Raw genomic sequence first — 22,844 nt, 5'->3', positions numbered from 1 at the left:
ACTTAAGTCAATGCATTCCAAAACAAGAGAGGCATAATGAAAGATAATGCTGAGGTAATAGTTAACGGTACAAAATGGGGTGGTGATGGACGGAGCATCTGAACCAATCAAACACTCACACCCAGTCAACAGATCTGGGTTTAATCCATCACCGTTCTTTACACATGGCTTTGGCAGTTCGGGCTGGACTGTTCCCATGAGGCACAGGGTCAGACTGATTTGCATATGGCTATGTACAAAACATGGCTTTGGCAGTTCGGGCTGGACTGTTCCCAGGCGAAAAGAGCCTACTATTCTGAACAAATCGACAAGGCAAAAAACTCTTGTAAAGAGCTATTTGACATAACTAAGCGCCTGTCGGGCGGCACGCAGGATCTTACACCCCCCCCTTCACAACATCTCTGCGATGCCTTATCCGATTTTTTCTTCAAGAAAGTCAACGATATTTATCAGGCTTTTTCCTTAAATATCAATACCGCGCCTCGTTCTCTTCCTTCTACACCGCGGGACAACTTATTGACACGCTTTGCTGACCTTACCATGGATCAGACGAAGAGCATTATTTCAAGGATTAAAACAGGGTCAGCACTGGACCCTTGCCCGCTTAAAGTGCTTGCCCCAGTCATGGACACGTTGATTCCGGTTATAACTCGGGTCTGTAACGCCTTGTTCAGTTCCGGCATTTTCCCGGTCTCACTGAAACACACGTTGGTCAAACCCCCACTAAAAAAATGTAATCTTAACAAAGATGTACTAAAAAACTATCGACCGATAGCGAGTCTCCCGTTCCTGGCCAAAGTCATAGAAAAAGCTATGAACCAGCAACTGTCGGAGTTCGTCGAGCAACATCAGCTGCTCGACAACACTCAGTTTGGATTCCGCAAATGCCATGGCACGGAGACTGCCCTCCAAAAAGCGGCCGATGATATCAGAGCCATACGAGATCAGGGGGGGACAGCAGTCCTGGTCCTGCTGGATCTCTCTGCTGCCTTCGACATGGTCGACCACAAGATCTTGGCCGACCGTGTCGAACGACTAGGGGTCCAGGAAACAGCGCTGGACCTACTTGTATCGTTTCTGGCCAACAGAACCCAGGCGGTATCCCTAGGACCATACCAATCCTCTAAGGTGTCCTTGCCTTGTGGGGTCCCTCAAGGCTCATCCCTAAGTCCGACACTATTCAATACCTATGTGTCGGACCTTGCTAGTGTCATCAAAGCATTTGGGATGAGCCTGACCTCCTACGCTGATGACACCCAATTGGTATTGGCCATTAAAGGGGATGGTGAAGAAGTGGCCAATCTTTTCACCAGAGGAATGGTGGCTATAGGTGACTGGATGGCTACAAACTGTCTTAAACTTAATTCAGAAAAAACTGAAGTGGTCATTTTCGGTCACCTCTCCCCGGGCTGGTCACCAGTTTGGTGGCCAACATCGTTTGGTACTCCGCCCTGCCCAGCTCTCAAAGTTAAAAATCTGGGCGTCACTTTTGATGTAGGTCTAAACTTTATGGCACACGCCAACAAGACTGCTGCAACTGCTCACAAGAAACTCAGAATGATCAGAAAAATACTACCCTACCTACCGGATACTGCTGGGAGAACTCTGGTCAGCTCAATGGTCTTGTCCGCCCTGGACTATTGTAATGCCCTTTTTTTAAATGCACAATCTAGGGTGACAAACAAGATGCAATCAATCCAAAATGCAGCCGCCCGTATGTTGGCGGGACTTCCAAAATTTGCATCTGTCTCAAGCACCATCAGGGAACTTCATTGGCTCCCGATACGCAGTCGTATCAAATTTAAATCATTGTGTATTGTCTACAAAGCACTCAATAGTCAAGGTCCCCATTTCCTGAAACACAATCTTCTTCATTACATCCCCACTCGTTCCCTCCGCTCTTCTCATCATAATCACCTAGTAGTGCCTCGTACTAGAACAGTCACATGGGGCGACAGGCGCTTTCTGGTCTCCGCTCCCAGACTTTGGAACACCCTTCCTCTATACATCAGGACCAGCCCCTCATTGTTTATATTCCGCAAACAACTTAAGACTTGGTTATTTGACCAATAGCTCTTTTTTCCTGTAGGCCTTACCAATTGCTGATCTACTCCCTTAAGCCAGCGCCGAGACGCCTACGGGAATTCGCCGCGCTTTAAAAATGCCAATAAATAAATAAATAAATAAATGAGGCACAGGGTCAGACTGATTTGCATATGGCCATGTCAGAACTGGGGTGGCGGAGTGAGTTAAAGAATGGTGATGGATTAAACCCAGATCAGTTGACTGGGGGTGAGTGTTTGATTTGCTCAAACGCTCCGTCCATCATCCCCTTTTGTATCGCGAGGTAATAGTTAGATCAATTCAATTCTGATTATTGGCCAAGTTTGTGCCGAAGATCCCTAGCCAGCATACATGAAACCAAACTCACTACAACACAAGCAGGAGATGAGTTTTCAGAACATATTGCAGAATAGGTGTGAGTCCTAGACCTCGGTCTAAGGCCAGCACTCTCCTCAGCAGCTTCGCGTGGTAGTGCCGCTACCAGAGTCCTCCGTTATCCTCCAGGGTTCTCGCCGGCAGCCCCTGCTCACTGGCTGCTCCAGTATAGTCCTCGAGTGCCCATGTGATTTCCCAGCACTCTGAGTCTATGTTTCACTGTGTTACTTTATTGGGATTCCGTCAGGAGACTGGGTTTGTGTTAGGGAGTAGGAAGTAGTGGCGCTCTGAGCAGTATGATATTGTAACTGAGAATGGTGTGCAGTAAGCAGGCGGTGCAACAGGACAGGGGAACAAACCCTTCGGAAAAGAGAACCCTGAATATGATCTAGGCAGGTCTAGACCAAATGTACTGAGAAGTGGTTTCTGTGCACACGCACGTTGGTTGATGGTCCGATTGTGCGGACTACGTTATCTACTTGTGCAGAGTATGGGTTGAAAAAGAGGCGTAGGATTCAAATTTCTTGTGAAAAAGTCTTTATAAGTCAAACAGTGGACAGTACAGTGAAGGGGTAGCCAGCCGACACGTGTTTCGTCACACCATGAAGGAGATGTGACTCATCAGGGATAAAATTATATACAAGAAAGGAATTAGGGAAAATAAAAAGGAGACATAAATGACTTAATAAAGCAAAAACTGACAAACAACGTGGTCGTGGGGTGAAGCTTAAGTGATCGTAGAAACCCAATGGTGCAACAGTTATACATATGGTGACAAGAACACCAATGGTGGCGAACCCTAGGCTAACATGTAGTGTTACTTTATTGGGATATTGTGTATTGTTTTATTTCCCTTAGCCTTGCGTTCTGCTTTGTTCTGCCTTTGTGTTTTATTCGTTAGCTTTCAGCACTTCAGCGCAACAGTTCTTCCAGCAGCTGCTGCCCCTGGAGCCCCTCCCACCTACTCAGCACCCGCTCCTGCCTCCATTCCCGCCCCTCCCCTAGTAAATGCCGGCCACAGGCAAGCCCGTCCGCGTCCTGACGGAGTCCCGACCGCGGCCAGCAACCCCAGCTCTCTTGGGCCCCACTGCTACGACTCCCCCACCCTCCATGCACTAAATCCCGGAAGACATATTGACTGCATAAGATCTCGCCGAACAACACCCACGGACAGTTCTCGTGCAGGTCCTGCTGTAGATCCTTGGCTATCGACAAAGCCTGCACCACCGCCGAAGGCCCGCCTGATGCCCTCACTACCGAAACTCTAACATGCATCCTTCTCAACATGCGCTCCCTGCACTGACACGCCGTAGAGATCTGGGACCTGATCGACACCCTCTCACCCAACGTCACCTTCACGGAAACCTGGACCAACACCACCTCCGGCCCGAAATCGCCCCGGCCATTCCCGATGGCTACAAGATCCAGAGAAAGGACCGCCCCCACCGCCCAGGAGAAGGACTCGCCATCGCACACAAGGCCCCACCCCGACCCTCCACCTCCAGCACGAATAACCCCCACTCCAACACACAACGCCTCCACTTCCAGACCGGCCCAGGACCACGCTACACGGCACCCTCATCTACAGACCGCCGGCACCCCGCACCCAGTCCGCAACTACCATTGCTGAGCTCGCCGCACCCCATGCCATCACCTCCATGGACTACATTCTACTCGGAGACCTGAATTTCCACCTCGAAAACTGCAACGACTCCGACCCCACCACTCTCCTTGACAACCTCGCAAACCTTGGACTGAAGCAGGTCAACACGCCCACTCACAGACCTGGACACATCCTCGACCCCATCTGCACAGGAGGTACACACATATGCTTCAACCTCACCACCCAGCCCCTCTGGACGGATTACCACTGTGTCCATTTCACCTTCGACATCATCACCACACCCAAGCCCAACGCCCGCCACAAAGAAACTGGAGCAAGGTCACAAAGGAACTCCTGAACAGCACCCGCCTCCAAGACCCCCATGCGTCACGCCCGACACCAACACCGTCAGCAGATATCTTCACCGTTGGATCGCCCGCTGCGCCGACAAGCATGCACCCCTCCTCCATCCCGCCAAACAACGCCCTCTGAAGTCCGCCTGGTTCACCACAAAACTTCAAGAAGCCAGACGCTCCTGCAGACGCCTAGAGAAAATCTGGCGAAACCAGAAAACCATGGAAACTCTGAACAACCTGAAGGAATACCACCAGCGCATAAGAGACACCAAAAGGACCTTCATAAGAGACAAGATCCAGAACAACACCAAGGAACTGTTCAACATCATACAGCAATTCACCAAACCCCCCAGCGAAGCCACGGACATCACACCTTCCCAGGAACTCTGCGACAAGCTCAGTTCCTACTAAAGATCAAGGCCCTCTACGCCAACTTCAGCACACGGACTACGGATGCCACCCCCTCCCCGCCACCTCAGATAAGCCAACCATCACGATCCGGGATCCCGCCACCATCGAACACATCACCACGACCACGAAGAAAACCCACACAGGAGCTCCCACAGACCCCTGCGCTCCTCACATATTCCACAAAGCCGCCGCCGCCGCCATCGCACCCGCACTAGGACAGACCATCACTGCCTCCTTCAGATCCAGTGTCTTCCCAGATGACTGGAAGCGGGCTGAGGTTAAACCCCTCCTCTAGAAGCCAAAGGTCGACCCAACGGACCTGAGAAAACTACCAGCCCATCTCTCTCCTCCCTTTCACTGAGAGACGCAAAAACCACAGAGCTAACCGCCTTCATCGAAGAAACCTCCATCCTTGACGCCTCATAATCTGGATTCCGCAGCAACCACAGCACCGAGACTGCCCTCCTCGCCGCCACGGACAACATCTGCATACTACTCAACCAGGGACACACTGCGGCCCTCATCCTTCTAGACCTCTCCGCAGCCTTCAACACTGTTTCACATTGCACACTCACAGCCAGACTTCACAACACAGGGATTCAAGGAGCCACCCTCGACTGGATCTAATCTTTCCTCTCCGGCAGAACCCAGAGGACCAGACTCCCTCCCTTCCTCTCCGCACCCACTGACATCAACAGCGGAGTACCCCAAGGATCATCGCTCAGCCCGACGCTCTTCAACATCTACATGGCCCCCCTTGCAGCCATCGTCAGACAGCATGGGCTCAGCATAGTATACTATACCGACGACACTCAGCACATCCTCTCGCTCACAAAGAACCCCGAAGACACCAGACTCTGCTTCCACGAAGGAATGAAGGACGTCGCAGCCTGGATGAAAGACAGCTGCCTGAAGCTCAACTCAGAGAAAACCGAGGTCCTCATCCTCGGACCCTGCATCTCCGCCTGGGACAACACCTGGTAGCCCCCCCCCCGCCCTCGGTACGCCACCCAGCCCTGCAAACCACGCACGAAACCTTGGTATCATCCTTCGACTCCTCCCTCTCCATGAAGCCCCAGATCAATGCAGTCGCTTCCACCAGCTTCAACTGCCTGCGCATTCTCCGCAAGACCTTCAAATGGATCCCCCTCTCCCCCCGACTGCAGAAGGTCCGTCACCCATGCGATCATAACCAGCAGACTGGATTACGGTAATGCCCTATACGCCGGAATCAACAGAACTCTTCTACACAAACTCCAAACCATCCAGAACGCCGCATTCAGACTCATCCTCGGAACACCACGCCACAAGCACATGACCCAACAACTACGAGACCTCCACTAGCTCCCCATGCAGAAGAGGGTCACCTTCAAACTCCTCATTCACACCTACAAATCCTTTAACAACATCGGACCCAAATATCTCAACGAGAGAGTCTCCTTCCACTTACTGAAGAGGAACCTCGGCTCCGCCGACCTGGCCCTGGCAGAGTTTCCCCGCATCCGTAGAAACAGAGCAGGCGGGAGAGCTTTCTCCTACATCGGACCCAAGGCCTGGATAAGCCCCCTCCCCAAGTCCCCCCCCCCCCCCTCAGCACCTGGAGACCTTCACGGGTGATTAGGGCGCTTTATAAACCCCCTGATTGATTGAATAGTTCAGAACAAAAATTGTGCTTTAAACAAAAAAGCAACAAATTGAACTTACCATCCATGAACTCTGTGCAAATTGATATCCTGTTCTCAACAAAAAAGGCCCCGTAAAATCCAATAATATAGGACGAATCACACTGTAAAGACAAAGTAGAGAGAACTAGTTACAACCATAACCCTCTGTGCGACTGCAGTCTTTACACCAGAAATTAGTCAGTTAGGTGAAAACAGTAAAATTTAAAGTGGACTGTGTGTTCACATGTAGCCTCCGTTCAAACTCAGTGCAGAGAGGAGTCATATACACTCTTAGTATTACTTTATAGAGCACACTGTGACAGTGGCGTAGCTAGCCCTGTGGCCACCCGTGGCAGTCCCTGCATCTGGCACCCCGCGGGGGCCGCAGTGAAGAGCAGGGTTAGGTGGGGGTAGGCCGTCGGCCCCAAAACTCATACGGCCCAGGCGGACTGCACTACCCCACACACTCCCCAGCATCCCCTTGCTACGCCACTGCACTGTGAATTTATCCTATACTCTTAATTTGCCTTTATGCGCCCAGGATCTGTAACAACATCCCCATATCTATCAGGATCACCCACAAGCCGGCAAGAGCTGAAGACAACCCACTTTAAAGAACATTGCTTCACAATGCAGTAACAGCCTGCCTCAGCTACCAGTCCAATTGGGTATTGACTGTATTGTTACCTTTGCCACTGTATACTGCACTCATGCCTTTTGGCTAGATTTGAGGTACACAAATACCACATAAAACATACAAATAATATATATATATATATATATATATATATATATATATATATATATAAATATAATAAAAAGACTCCGAAAAATATTACAGATGGGTGCAGAATTCTGTCTTTTTCAAATGAAAATCTATGTAAGGCAAATGAACTTTGGAGGTCATCAAGATATTAAAAACTGATCAGGACGATCAGGTTCATCACGTCAGCTTAGAGATGTCAGTCAGATGTAAGGCTGAACATTCTAATACATCCCTAGTTTTGTCTGTGCTGAGGAAGGAAACTATTACTTACCCTTTAATCATTTGTTCATAGTCTATAGTGCTGTAGATTCACATGTTCTACATACTCTTGCTAACTAGTGTTTTAGCTGATCCTCAGTGGGGACTACGTAGCTGCAGCGGATGCCGCTTCTTTTCCTACATCACCACCAAGGCCTTGAACAGCCTACCCCTTCACCTTCACCTTCGAACAGCACCCTTCATGGAGAACTTCAGGAAGAAACATAAACGCAAGACCTAGCTCTTTAACGGAGACGTCGCAACCACAGCATCTAGATACCCCTAGGGTGACAGTGCTGCGCTATACAAATGCTGGTTGATTGAACCATAGCTACTTTTTTTGTTCTAAGTAAATAGCGCTAAATGCTGAGTTACTCTTCTTGAATAATTACACTCAATCTTGTGTTATTTTGTGGTAATGGTGCATAATTACGCTACAGCAAATTACACAAGTTACACACCCCTTCTTTTAACATCTAGAACTGTAAGGCTCTTTACGCTACGGAGTCTGATCTGGAAACTCAGTGGTCTAATTCATGTGAAAAGGTGAGACAATTCAGCACTACCTTGTGAACACTGATGAAATGTTCCTGTGTTATTAGGGCCTTAAGCTTGGTAATATGCTTGAGCAAGGTTACTGCTATTAGGGAAGCTACTTTCCACGATAGAAACTGCAGATTACAGGAGTGGAGGGATTTCACTCTTCTTCGTGACTTGAGATGATTTAGAATTCACAAACTGTCATAAGGCGTTCTTGCAGTAATCATCCTCTTAAGCCCGTCCATGAAGGCTTCACTACAGTGATTTGTAAGAGGGACAACTATTCCCTACTTTGCATTTATGTTGCAACTGCAGCTAAGTTTAAACATTTGTAGATATATGTTAGGCCTGCTTGTGAATGTGTAGAAGGAATCAAAAGATATCCCATACAGATACCTTAAATGGGTCTATTTTCTTTTGAGTAGTAGACACATATATTCCACTTTGCTTTGTACCACACACAGGTGATGGGCTACATGTAGCACGCAGTATAGCATACACTCATCTCCAAAACCAAACTACTAGACGGCTGGTTGTGGTCTGGGGGCCAAAGTTGACCATGATATTGAGTTAGAAGGTCCATCCTGACCAGCAATTTCTCCCAAACACTGATGGACACATCTAGAAACATGGAGTACGAGGGTTGACCAATCAATGTTGGGGCCACTTGGATGAGTGTCATTGACACCTGCTGCAGCTTCCTCATCACTGTAGGGATAAAATGGAGAGAAGGAAAACAAAGACAAATGCCCCTCATCAATTTATCCATAGAGGCCTACCCATGAACTGTGGGTACATGCCACCGTTTTGGCATTCCGTGTTTGCGGGGGTGGCGAAGAGGTCGATGGTCGGATGTCCCACAGATGAAGATGCCTGGACGACTTGTGGGTGGAGTCACCACTCTTAGACTTTGTGTCCCTCTCAGCAGGAAATATCACCAAGTCATTGTCCACCCCTAGGAAGCGCTCCACTTGCAGGTCAATCTCGTTGCACACGGCCCAACACCACATCTCTTTAGTTAGTGTAGACAGCTGTAGGGAGTGAGTCCCCTCCTACTTGTGAAAGTAGTACATGCTGTCATGTTGTTCATCATTATGTTGACTTTTTTCACCAGACAAGCTTGATGAAGTCTCTCAGGGCTAGATGAATAACCAGAAATTCAAGATAACTGATGCGATGGTGATTGGAAGTCCAGGTGCCATGAATGGTGATGTTATTGTGGTGCAACCCCCATTCCAATAGTGAGGCACTGGTGGTAATGGTCACTTGCTGGAGATAGTCAAGGAAAGGCCTGCCAAGCAAAATATTATTACTGATCCACCATTGCAGAAATCGTCAAATATGGGCCTTGATCAATGCTAGATCTTCCAATAGGCCTTCCATTTTTTACCATAGCTGTGCAATGCACTCTTGATGAGGGTGCATGTGCAGTATTAATGCATGAGGCATCATCCCCAAGAGATTCATTACAGTCCTTAAAGTAAGAGGATGCCCTGTCTAAAAAAGCAGCAGCTATTTTAATGTCATCATTTATTTATTTATTTATTTGTTTGTTTTCTTGTATAGCGCAGGATTCAACCCCCGAAGGGGTATCTCTGCGCTTGCGCTTATGATACAGATGTTACACTGATAGCTGAATAATTTAATTGCCAGCAGGTTAGGAGGTTGAGTAAAGGTGGGTTTTAAGGAACTTCCTAAAGGATTGGAAATTGGAGTTAATCTTTAGGGCAAGTGGAAGTGAATTCCAGAGAATGGGACCTTTATAGGAAAGGGCGCGCCCTCCCGGTCTTACCCTTCTAACCCTGGGGACCTGAAGCAATTGCTGATTACTTGAACGCAAGGAGCGTCCAGGACTATAGGGGATGAACTTGTCCGTTAAGTACTTTGTGCCTGACCCAAAAAGACATTTATGTATGGTACAGCAGATTTTGTATTTAACCCGCTGCCGAACAGGCAACCAGTGAAGACTGTCCAGAAGCGAGCGGAAAGGAGTCCTCGGCAAAACGTTAAGCACCAATCTTGCTGCGGTATTCTGAACCACTTGCAAACGATTTAGTTGTTCCTCATTGGCCGAGATGAGCAGGCCATTGCAGTAGTCCAGTCTACTGACCACCAGGGTCTGGACCAAAGTCTTTTGATGATAATCAGGCAAAAATGGGAAAACCCGTCGCAAGAGTCCGATGGTATGGAAACACAAACCAGCGACTTGATTAGCATGCTCTTTAAGCACCAGTGCCTGATCCAGACGCACACCAAGATTTTTTACAGTCTGTTTTGGACTCGGCACTGGCCCAAGATCTAGAGGCCACCATTCTGGGGACCACAAAAGCGGAGCCTCTCCAAATAACATCACCTCTGTTTTGCCTACATTGCATTGGAGGCAATTTGTAGCCATCCAGTTTGAGACCGCCCTCATACCATCCGCAAAAGATTTTATTGTTGCTGGAGTGAGGGACTGGAAAGGGAACAGAAGCTGGGTGTCATCAGCATAGGACACCGGGGTGAACCCGTATTCTCTCACAATGTCAGCCAAGGGGGCCACATACACATTAAATAGTGTAGGGCTTAGACAAGAGCCTTGTGGCACTCCCTTGGTGAGCTCCCTGGAGATGGAATGGAGGGAGCCCAATCTGACACCTTGTGAGCGGCCTGTGAGAAAACTCACCACCCAGGACAGGGCCACACCCCCTATACCCACCTCCCGCAAGCGGCCGAGAAGAATCTCATGTGACACCGTGTCGAAGGCAGCGGACAAGTCTAACAACACCAGAATGATCGAGCCCCCTCCATCTAGTGCCATCCGGATCGTATCGGTCACTGAGAGGTGCTGTGACTAGGTCTAAACCCCGATTGAGAGGAGTCCAGACCCCCGCTGCCTCGATGTATTTTGACAAACAGGTGTTCACATGTTTCTTGGCCATCTTGCTGAAGTATGGCAAGAGGGAGATGGGTCGGAGGTTGGAAAGATCTGTCCATGGGTGTGCCGTGTTCTTACGAATAGTGTTCACCACCGCTTTCTTCCACTCCATAGTTACCCGCCCTTCCTTGAGAGAGAGGTTTAGTATAAATTTGATCTCAGGTCCAATCAGGGTACTAAAGGGAACAATCATTTTGGCGGGTAAAAAATCATCCGGAGACCCAGATTTTATATGACTGATAAGATTGGAAAAATTAGCATCATTAATTGATGGAAAAGTGGTAAATGAATGGTCCCCAAGTGTGGATGATTTGAATGGAGCAGGAGTACTGTTCATATGGCTGGAGGCTTTCATGATTTTGTCATAGATCAAGTTTATTTTATTCTCAAAAAACAGAGAGATGTCATCACAGAGAGACTGGGAAAACTCGTCAGAGCTTTCACAAGCTGTCGGTTTTACAAAGGCCTTAGAGGAATTGCCTGCCTCATCAAGTTGCTGGATAAGACTGTTCTTCCTTGCCAGCCTGATATTTTTATAGTAATTCGATTGGGCCTCTTGATGTGCCTTCTTATTCTCCTCAGTTCGGATTTTCCTCCATTTCTTCTCAATCTTTCTACATCCCTGTTTCTCTACTCTAAGTGCTTCAGTGTACCATATTTCTTGCTTAGAGGTGGGATATTGTCAATGTAATTTTAACGGTGCTAGAATATCGGCTGCCTTTATGAGGGAGTCATTACGTTTGGAAAGAGCCGAGTCGGCACTATCTGTCTCAGTGAAGATAGGTCTCTTCCATACCCTCTGCAGCTCTTCTACTGTTATTTTGTGCCACTTTTGCCGCCAAATTGGCAAGAGAGGTGGCTTATGGGAGGGTTTATGAACACCCAGTAAGGAGAATTCAACTAAATAGTGGTCAGTCCAGCTTATTTGAGTAGCAGGATAGCATCGTATATTGGAACAGTTGGAAAAGAGTATGTCCAAATGTATGACCTCCTATATGTGTGGGGCCCTTATTCTGCATTTCTAGGCCCAGGGTGAAAGATCGGCTAAAAGTGTTAGGGTTTCTGGGTGCGAAGGGATATCAACATGAATATTAAAATCGCCCAAAAGAATAAAGATTTTTTTTCGCTTTAAAATGTGATGCCAATACCTCCAGAAGGGATAGGGTGAAGCTCGACATAGGTCCTGGAGGGCGATAAACTAGGGCTCCTTTCCAAAAGGTTTTAGCAGCAGAGCTTATTTTAAATATCATAATTTCCATTGATGAGCAATGAATTTGCTCCAGTATAGCGACCTTCAACTCCTCCTTATGTAAGATAGCTAATCCACCCCCGATTTTATTAGGGCGGTCAAAATGTAAAATCTTATAGCCTGAAGGGACCCCTAGCGTATCATTCTCTGTTCATAAAGGTATGCTTTCCTCACAGAGGTGTTCAGGATGGAGCCATGGAAGGGCTCTATTTGGTGGGGTTGAAGATGATACTTTTTGGCACTGTTGATGAACCCTGGACTAAAGAAAGTGTGTTATGCACCGCTGATGCTCTTTATCAGTCAAAGTGAGGAAAGACGTGGATGGCTTTTCTGCGCAGATGCATAGCCACCACCACTACGCACTATGTAAACAACCTACGGATGTAGTGACTCTGAAGGGCAGAACTTTGAACTGGTGTTGTCCACTTACCACAAAACAAAGGCCCAGATGGTGTGTTGGGTGAATGTGACTTAGGAGATAGATGTCCTTTAGGTACAGTGCCGACACAAAGTCTCCCTGTTGGATAAGCAGGATGACACAAGAAACCCCTCCGACTGAGCTGCTCACAATGCAGCCTACCACAACTACCATAGGGGTATCAAGGAAGTCAGGAGAGCAGCCATCACAGCCTGCCTTGATACAGAGGTCAACCACACGAAAGAACTCTCCATAATAGTCAAAGAATTCACAAACCCTCCTGCCACAGAGAACACCATCCACCCCTCCCAAGAACTCTGCAACACCCTCTCAGACTACTTCCACAGCAAGATTGCCACCATCTACAACAACTTCAACCCTCAACCTATTGCTCTCAATCTCAACAGCCTCAACCCACCAGCACACACCAGCCGAATGATTACGACCTGGTCTCCAATCAACACGCAGACCACCACGACCATCATGTCATCCATCCACTTGGGGGCACCCACCGACCCCAGCCCCCACCATATCTTCAACCTCTGAACCAACTCCATCAATGCGGGAATCACTAGCATCATTTACACCTCAATCGCCACAGCAGTCTTCCTGGACAGATAGAAACACGCAGAGGTCAGACACCTCTTAAAGAACCCCTATGCCGACCCCAGTGAACTAAAACATTATCAACCAATCTCTCTACTTCCTTACCCGGCCAAAGTACTTGGTAAGACCATCAACCAACAGCTCACTGAATACCTGGAACAAAACCACCTACTGGAAGTCTCCAAGTCTGGGTTCCAAACCAACCACAGCACTGAGGCCGTGCTGGTTGCTGCTACAAACTATATCAGAACCCTCCTCAACCATGGCAAGACTGTGACCCTGATCCTCCTCGACCTCTCTGCTGCATTCAACAACGTCTCCCACCACACCCTCATCAACAGGCTCCACAACATCGGCATACAGCAAAGCGCCCACAAGAGGATCTCCTCCTTCCTTACAGGATGCACTCAGACCATCCGGCTGCCTCCCTTCACCTCCGAACCCAAGGACATCATATGCTGCGTACCCCAAGGACCATCCATCAGCCCCACCTTGTTCCACACCTATATGACTCCCCTCGTGGACATCAAACGATCCCACAGCCTCAACATATTTTCATATGCAGACGAGACTCCACTTATCCTCTCACTCACCAAAGACCCCTCAAACGCCAAAACCAACTTCTGCTACGCTATGACCAATGTAGCCAGCTGGATGAAAGACAACTGCCTTAAACTCAACTCCGACAAGACAGAAGTACTGATCTTCAGAAAGAACACCTCCGTCTGGGACCACAGCTGGTGGCCAGCAGAACTTGGAACAACACCACACCAACAGACTAGACACAACCTAAGCATCATCCTTGACATCAAACTGAAAGTTGAAACAATAAAGTTGCCTCCTCCTGCTTCCACACCCTTCATATGCTCAGAGGAAGCATCAGATGGTCCCAGTCAACACCAGACAGACTATCTTTCAAGCCCTTGTCACCAGCCACCTAAAGTATGGCAATGCCCTCTACGTTGGCATTACCATGCAGCTCCTCAGAAGACTCCAGGCCATACAGAATGCAGCAGCCAGACTCATTCTGGACCTCCCCAAATGGATGCACATCACCCCCACCTCAGAAACCTCTACTGGCTCTCCGATGCCAGTTCAAGATCCTCATGCTCATCTACAAAGCTCTACATAATCAAGGACCGTCCTACATCAACCATCGACTGAACTTCTATGAACCCTCAAGACACCTGCGATCCTCCCGACTTGCCCGTGCGCACCCCCCACATCCGTCCCAGCCCAAGCAGAGGCTGCTCTTTCTCCTACATTGCTACCAAGACGATTGATTGATGACATCCTAAACGGTGGTCATGTGGAAATGCTCCATAATGATGTAGTGATAAAGGGGCCTGAGGTCTAAGGAATCATCCTTATTCAAGAATTAGAAAGTAGAGGGAGTATGCTTGTTGGTGTGCAAGCACCACCTGTACTTCTTCCATAAGCCAGAGGTGGTCTTGGCTGAATACTTGGTGGTGGGGTGGGATGTTGGGGGGTATTTTGGAACGCAAAGCAGTTGCTACGCCCTATCGCTGAATGCTTCTTCAAAAAACAGGGAAAACCCGATAACCCAATGGCATCTGGGTAAATGAAAACTATTATAAAGCAAAATGATGCCTTGGACTCAACTTAGCACAGTATTAATTCAAGAATGGGACCACTAAATTATCTCATCCTATACCCAATATGTCGTATTTGGGTGAATCAAATTCTTATATTTCATTTCCTCTGGTCATCCAACCCTATATAGAGAACACCAAAAACGATTTTTTTATGTATTTGATTTTAAATTTAATTATAACATCACCTAGAATTAGACTTCTTATTCATTTGAGTCTATTTTTGCCACATTTAGACAAACATATATATACACATCACTTTTTACATATATATATATACAATACATACAAACACTGATAAACTAATATTGCAGTATATTCTGATAGCCCAATTTTTTTCACAGGATGCTAGCTCTTAGTACAGCCTCAGCATTCCTTAAGCAGTAAGCTCCTCCAGACCTATTTACAAAGAGTATACTGTGGAAAGTGAGCCCATAATTCTAACGATGCCCAGGCTGCTGGCGCAAACCGCCTCTCAGTTCCCATTCTGAATAATTATCAAATAAAGAGACGGGCGCTGGGAGCAGGAATCAAGAACAGAGTTTATTTCTCATGAGGAGAGCATGTCATTTCGGACACGAAACACAGTGTCTTTCGGGAGGTGCTCTAACAAGTGAGCGTGAGACTCCGGCTTTTATACATTTGCAGAACATTTGATGATACAATCAGGTCAATGTGTCGCAAAAGGGAAACATTCCTATAATCCTCGTGATGATCCTATTCCACATACATTCACAATGGGGACCCTTGACCTGCTGATAAGAGGGGAGGGCAATCATGCAGCTGAGTGTGCCGTAGGATGTGTGCGCCTGATCATGGCCCAGGGGGTGGGGTGGCTAGGCATACAATAAGGGCAGTAAATGGTATCTCCTGGCTTAGGCGATGGCCTCGGACATGTGTGGTCAGCCGGACTCGGGGGAAGGGGTCATCAAAGGAGTGGTATTCAGGCCTGCGTGGACAATCGAGCGCGGAGGGAGGGCTCGTCAATAGAGGGGCATTCATGGAAGGGAAGGAGGTGCTGGTCAGGCGCGGCCGTGACTCTCAAGGACAAGGCTTTGCGGAAGAAGAGGGTTTATGACTTGTTCATGTGAGGAGAAGGAGGGGGGACGGGGTGCGTGCAGGACCAGAGCCGCGCAGAGAGGGAGAGAGAGAGAGAGAGAGATCTTACGACCTGTACATGGGGGAACAGGGGCAGCCAGATACAACTGGGGGGCCATGTCAGCTGAGGCGAAGGATGCTTCTTCGAGAGGGGAATGGAGAAGGCCTGGGTCAAGCAGGAGGGTTACCTTTCACATCAGGGTCGCGCAAAGGGAGCGGGTTTCATGGCCTATACATGAGAGAGGGGGTGCAAGATACGCGCAGGAGGGAAGCTGGGGAGTCTAATGGGTAAAAAGGGCCATGGTGCCTAGAATGGCCGTGCATATACACAGGGGTACGGGTTCTTACTGGCAGGGTGATATAGTCAATAATTTACAGTATCCATGGTGCCCACAGGGAGAGGAGTGGGAGAAGAAGTGAAATGAATGCTGTCTATGTACATCGAATTTGTCAGATTTCACAGTCGCCCCTTTTTACATAGCAGCAATCATTTTTACAGCTGATGACATTACGGGCAGGCAAGCATCGATGACGAATTAGCACTTTGTCGATACTAACATGTGGCGTACAATCATAGACAGTTAAGGTGAAGGGAAGAATGCAGTACATACGAAATTACATTTTCGGTGTGTTCCTAACAGTTAAACGCATTACATAGCACAAGGCTTTCTGACTTAAAAAATGTGACCAATGAACAGTTTTGACCAGGCAGTTGAGAGCGGAATTCAGTTCAATGCACAGTATTTCTTCGTCACAGTGTCTTTTTATCAGCGAGCCATCACTGGTAGGCTCTAATCCGGGTACTTTCGGTGGCGCTGTTGAGCACCGGCGATGGAGCTACGGGTCCAGCTCGGTTCCATCCTCACGCGTTGCAGGGTGCGGTCAGTCCTCTGCTGTTAGACCACAGTCCTGTTCCCTAGACAGTCCGTTTGGCGGCGCCTTATGCTCGGCACCTAGAGTTCTATGGCAACACCCTCTTCCCATAAAATTGCAGTTCTTTCCTTTGGCAAAAAGTCACGTGGGAAGGTGGGTGAATGTCGTTCAAACAGTCAATGGGAGAAAGAGTAAGCGGAGTTGGGTCAGAGTTCCTGGGACACACAAAAGGGACCAAGGGAGCAAAGGATAACAAACAGGCAGGCCCATCAATCGGGCCCAAAGAAGGGGGGCGGAGACTCCAGGCACACGTGGGTTAGCAGACGGAGGGCTTCAGGGCAGTCCGTCATTTTTCATTTTCCACGTCGAAAGTGCTGTCTCGTCCGTATCTTGTTGCTCTGCAGCTCCACCTTCGGTCGAGGTCACACGTGTCCCAAGATCTGTAGCCAGGCTGTATGTCACATCCGACCCATCTCCTCCGGTGATCGTGAATCTTTGAATGGGTACAAGACAATGTTTTAGAGAAATGGCAGAAGAAGATATCTACGCATGTGAATTCCTCCCTCAATTTTTCGCATTTGAGTCCTTATGGTCATTGGTCACAGTCAGAGGTCTATTACCAAGCAGTGCATGTGTCAGCATTCCTACTGAATTTATGGCAGGTATATTCATTGGCCCATTTATGATTCAAGTAAGGACAAGATAATATTTCCATCAACTGTGCATTACATCATTTTCAACATTAGCGCAGCATTTCCCTTCAGAACCGGCTAACATTTTCAGACAGGGCGGGGGTGCTATCGTCGAGTGTCGGGCAAAACAAGATATCCTCAAGGGTCAGCAGCTACCCATGGTCATTATGTTTATACCGGGGACAACGGAAGCGGTTCTATCAAAAATGGGGCGGGGATGCTTCAGGCGCTTGCGCTTGGGTGCAAAGGGGTGGGGCAATCTGGGTATTGGGTGTCAATCTAGACGTTGGCGTTCGTCTCTGAAGAACAGACATAGGATGCCATTGACATACAGTTCCCCTAGAAATGGCCTGATTTGGGGGACTTTAGTCGTCTTACCTGTCCTTTCCTTATTAGCCAATTCAAGTTCATTCATTTTGCAGAAAGGAGAGGCAGTAACATGGCAAGATACAGTCATTTTAGTTTTGGTCAATTTCGCTGAACACCTTCGTGTTCAAATACGTATCAAATCGGAGTGGTGCCGGTGGGGCACAATTTTACCAAAAAGATGGACAGAAAATAGGGAGGCTCTCAAAGCGAGTGAGAGTCGTCCGCAGTCTAAACGAGCCATTCGGTACACGTATGACATGTAAGGAGAGAGAGAGAAAGAAGGGTGGAGAGAGAGACGTGTACGAAAATAGGTCATTTAGTGCGTTCACAACACGGAACAGCAAAGGTCAGGTGACCTATAGATACAGACAGAGGGGAGACACAAATTCGTACGTTACATACACACAGACTCAGACAGGGAAGACGGCACATATATTACGCATATACAAGACATCCACGACGAGACAGGAAACAATTGTTAGTCTACAAGATCTGTTTTATATTTTCTACATATCGTTACTATCCTATTTATCTACGTGCTTAGCTCGTCCTGCCCTTCCCCCCTTTTCCTTCTCGTTTGTCACGCCTGTGAGCGTTCCCAATTACCAATACTCACACCTCCGTTGGCTGATCGGAAATTAACCTGGTCATGCTAGTTACCCATGGTTGGATCTTAAACCATTTTTCTGTTCCCTCCTTTGGTGGGAAGTTCTCCAGGCTGAGGCAACGGCAAGTATTGATCGGGAAAACAGTCGGACAGCTTGGCTATATCTGTAAGAGTGTGAGAAAGGGAGTAGTGCATTTTGAACATCGGCGACATTTCTAACTTCCTAGGCGGATGGTGCCGTGACAACCCTTACCCGTACAATTTTTCTTTTTGTCCTTTCCCTACCTAGTCAAAACGTCCAGTCATTTCATCTAACGCGTCTTTTCTAGTCAATTTTATTTTTGTCACCCAGTACCTGTCCAGTCTCTATGTCAGTCCATCCTCCCATTGCTATGCTCTAAGGAGGAACAGTCATGTTTAAGTCTACGTCCTTTAAAAAAACCTTTATTTGTCCTAAGGACCATGCTCACATTCCCCTTCTCCCCCTCTCGTCGGCGGTTCGGTCGTCGTCCATCCATACATCAGCCAGTGTTCCGACGTGACCTGCAGAAGGGAGGAAAAAGAAGGGGTGGGGGCAACATTCAAAAAACCTCATCAACGTGCAGTAATCCGGAAACGCTTTACCTACCACATACTCGACCTATTTTCACGTAGTGCATTTCCCTACCATCACGGCGTTTAAGCCCAGATGGACCAGAAAGGTCAGACAGATAATCATTGACGATCTGTGCGACATGAGCTACTTGGTCGTAACCTCTTTTGATCGGGTACAAGGGTGGCGGCCAGGTGGCATTTCTGTGGTGTCGTTTCAGGGCTTCTAAAGCACCTTTCCGGCTGCCTGTCACACATAGTGTGGCTGCTAAATATCGGGTCCTTTTTAACCTTTAGCCTTCATCATACTTTCTCGTTGCTCATAGTAGTAATTCATTCAAAACTCATTAATGCAATCCGCTACAATGATGCTTTCGTTTCCAAAATACCTTTAATGAAGAGGGTTGACACATAAATACAGGCCTACAACCCGGTGGGCTAGCCACGGAGCAGATTGGAACTGTGCATGGGAAGAACGAAGCTAGTGGCAGTTCATTGTATAAGGTGCGGCAGTGCAATAAAATCATATTAAACTCTCCTACAGAGCAAGCATGATGCATGTCAGTAATTCATCTTAAATACGTTCATAAATACATCGTCCAATGATCATTCATTTATACCAATTCATTTCCCAACTCATAGACAGTACCCACCCTTAAGTCAATTCATTGTTCAAGCACATATTCAATATCCTTCATATTTACTTTCATTATCCAAACGTTATATATATCTTGGTGCAAAAAGCTTGCGCGATCAGGGTGCAACAAAGTTCATTAAAAACGTCACATTTCGCGTCGGCGCCATTTTGGGTGGGGTCAGGCGAGTTCTAGCATAGTCAGAGTGTCTCTAGTCTCGCAAGGTTGGCCCAGAACTTTCCATTGGCAGTTCAGAAAGTCTCGTGCAATGTGGTTAACAGTCTAACAATATGGACCATGAGTCAAAGAGTGGGAAGGGCGGCAACAATTTTCCTACCGGGTCATTCTGGTGTTCCTCCGGAACTGAACAAGCCTGTGCCGTGGCGGTATCTTAGCCATTTCCGATCCGAGTCTGGTGCCGGCAGGAGCAGCACCGCTGTCGTGGTTCCCAGCAAAGGGGACGGGGGCACCCATGCAGGGGGTCGGGGGCCCCCCGGCTCTTATAGAATCTTCAAGGTCGAGGAGAGGCGATATGGAGCGTGTGCCCGTCCTGGGCAGAGGACCTCTTTTTGATGTTGACCCTTAAGCGAAGAGCGTTGGGGTGTCGCTGGAAGCCTCCACCTGGAGGGAGGTGGGGGAGGGCCGTTCGCGGCACCTCCCCCTTCCAGCGACCCTGCGCCGTTCCCCGGCTCCATAGTTTTCGACATCGGCCATGCCAGCCATTGATGATGGGGGGGGGGTGGTCGGCGGCTGAGGCAAGACAGCCCCCCCCCTTCCCTCGGCGACATGGGGCGGGACTACCTTCGACTCTCCAGGGAGCGTGGAATGTGGCAGGACTGCCTATACCTATGAAGGCAGGCGGTGAATTTGGCATGTGGCGGGACTATCTGATTTGCCGCCGTTCTTGCCTTGGCTTCGGCTCTGGACCAGCAGACGATGGCATGCGGCGAATTTGAAATGTGGCGGGACTACTTGATTCGCTGTCGTTTCGCCTTGGCTCCGGCCCTCAACAGGAGCCGGATCGGGTGAGAGAGAGGGGTGGTCGGCGGCCGAGGCAAGACAGCCCCCTCTCTCCCCGCGGCCTGCAGGGCGGCAGAAGGGAGAAGACGGAGAGGTCCTTGTCATCCCTTTTGGACCGCCTGCCCAACATCGTCTCCTTCTGACCGTGGGCAGGCGAGTCCCTCGTGCCTTCAGGCCTCGCCTTCCGGATGGGCGTAACCGCGGGCCTGTTGCACTTCGGGAGCTTCCGGAATGGGGGTAGGTACCTATTGAGTTGTTTCTATTTCATGTGACCGTTATTTGGGCGTGGTGGGCAATGAGGCAGACATGTTGGGAACAGGAACAGGCAGTGAAGCCTAGCTACCTCGTGGCTATGTTCTGATGTCGAATCTTTTCGCCTTTTTACATTTCTTATTACGAACTACTTCTAATGTTTCTTATTTTTGGTGAAGTCAAAAGCTCATCAGGGGGTTACTGACTTAGCCTGATTTCTTTTTATTTTTCTTTCTCTTCCTTAGCGTGTTTCGAGCTAAAGCTTTTTGTTAGTAGGGAACGGTGATCACTTCATATTTTTATGTGTCCTTTTCACTAGGGGGGTACATCTGGACGGACCAGACGAGTCCCCTCCAATAAATGGTCCGGGGTGGAACGAGATTATCGATCAAAAGGGGAACATATATTCCTTCATTAGGGTATCATCCTGGACAGACCGAGCGATGTACTTCCACTTACTAGGGTAGCCTCCTGGACGGACCAGTCGGTCTATTTCTACTAAATGGCCCATGAGTAGAGAGCATATGTCCTCCATAAGAGTAGTCTCCTGGGCGGACCATGCGAGCTACCCCACAATAACCAACCAGTGGGGAGTGGGTAGGACTGACGAATTCACAAAGGGGCATAACCTACCCTTTTCTACTTGCAAAGACTAGACAGAGTGTTTCTATTTCACGTTGTTTGCAAATAGAAAATACCTCAAACGAAACAATTCCTGGAACAACAATGTCCAGGCAACCAACCAATCAGTGGGGAGAAAAACAGGCATGACGGATTACAACGGGGACAAATGTCTGCATTACCTGCCCTTCGCTATCCATAAAGGGAACAGAATATTCCTATTCATCTCTGTTTGTGGACAGGGAAGATCTCAAAGAGCAACAATCGATTATTAATCGACTTCAAACAATTCAGTGGGGAGAAAAGTAGGCATGACGGATTACAACGGGGACAAAAGTCTGCATTACCTACCCTTCTCTATCTGCAAAGAGGGACGACGTTCCTATTCGCCGCTGTTTGCAAACAGAGAATGTCTCGTTCTCACAAGAGAACCAATATGTCAAGTAGCCCTCAAAGCTAAATGAACCAATACCAACCAATACAATATCAGTATACAAATACCGATTTCAATACAAACAATCAATCAATCAGGCGGACAGGGCCACCCTACCAATCAGGTGTAAAAACACCCTACTTAATCTTACCCGGACCGGACCATACGGACAGTTCTTCGACTCCTTCCTCCAGCGCCCGATCGTTCTCTTACTCCATGTAGCATTCCTGTGGGATTCCAGTCAGGACAATAGGTCACTCAAGAGAGGTCCGTTCAGAATTGGTGAAGTTCTGTCGATCGGCAGCCGGGCTAGGGCCCTCTCAAGGCAGGCATACCCCGATCATTTTAGACGTTCACTTTTTCGTCTGGATCTCTCTTACCGAACCCTATGTCACTGATGGACCCCGCGTTGGGACGCCAATTGTGGAAAGTGAGCCCATAATTCTAACGATGCCCAGGCTGCTGGCGCAAACCGCCTCTCAGTTCCCATTCTGAATAATTATCAAATAAAGAGACGGGCGCTGGGAGCAGGAATCAAGAACAGAGTTTATTTCTCATGAGGAGAGCATGTCATTTCGGACACGAAACACAGTGTCTTTCGGGAGGTGCTCTAACAAGTGAGCGTGAGACTCCGGCTTTTATACATTTGCAGAACATTTGATGATACAATCAGGTCAATGTGTCGCAAAAGGGAAACATTCCTATAATCCTCGTGATGATCCTATTCCACATACATTCACAATGGGGACCCTTGACCTGCTGATAAGAGGGGAGGGCAATCATGCAGCTGAGTGTGCCGTAGGATGTGTGCGC

At 48.2% G+C, this 22,844-nt stretch overlaps 1 protein-coding gene across 2 annotated transcripts in view; it reads right to left on the bottom strand.

The window, feature by feature from the left end:
* Positions 1-22,844, bottom strand: part of MAP2K5 (mitogen-activated protein kinase kinase 5) — a 1,222,966-nt gene that overhangs the window by 530,843 nt on the left and 669,279 nt on the right. For both annotated transcript variants that reach the window (XM_086958013.1, XM_086958012.1), the window contains exon 11: positions 6,514-6,595. In XM_086958013.1, the coding sequence (XP_086814139.1) occupies positions 6,514-6,595 (82 nt within the window). The remainder of the gene's footprint in view (positions 1-6,513; positions 6,596-22,844) is intronic.

The sequence above is a fragment of the Lissotriton vulgaris genome, chromosome 2_1 (genome assembly GCF_964263255.1).
Source record: "Lissotriton vulgaris chromosome 2_1, aLisVul1.2, whole genome shotgun sequence".
Lineage (NCBI taxonomy): Eukaryota > Metazoa > Chordata > Amphibia > Caudata > Salamandridae > Lissotriton > Lissotriton vulgaris.
This window is presented reverse-complemented; position numbering and strand designations above follow the sequence as displayed.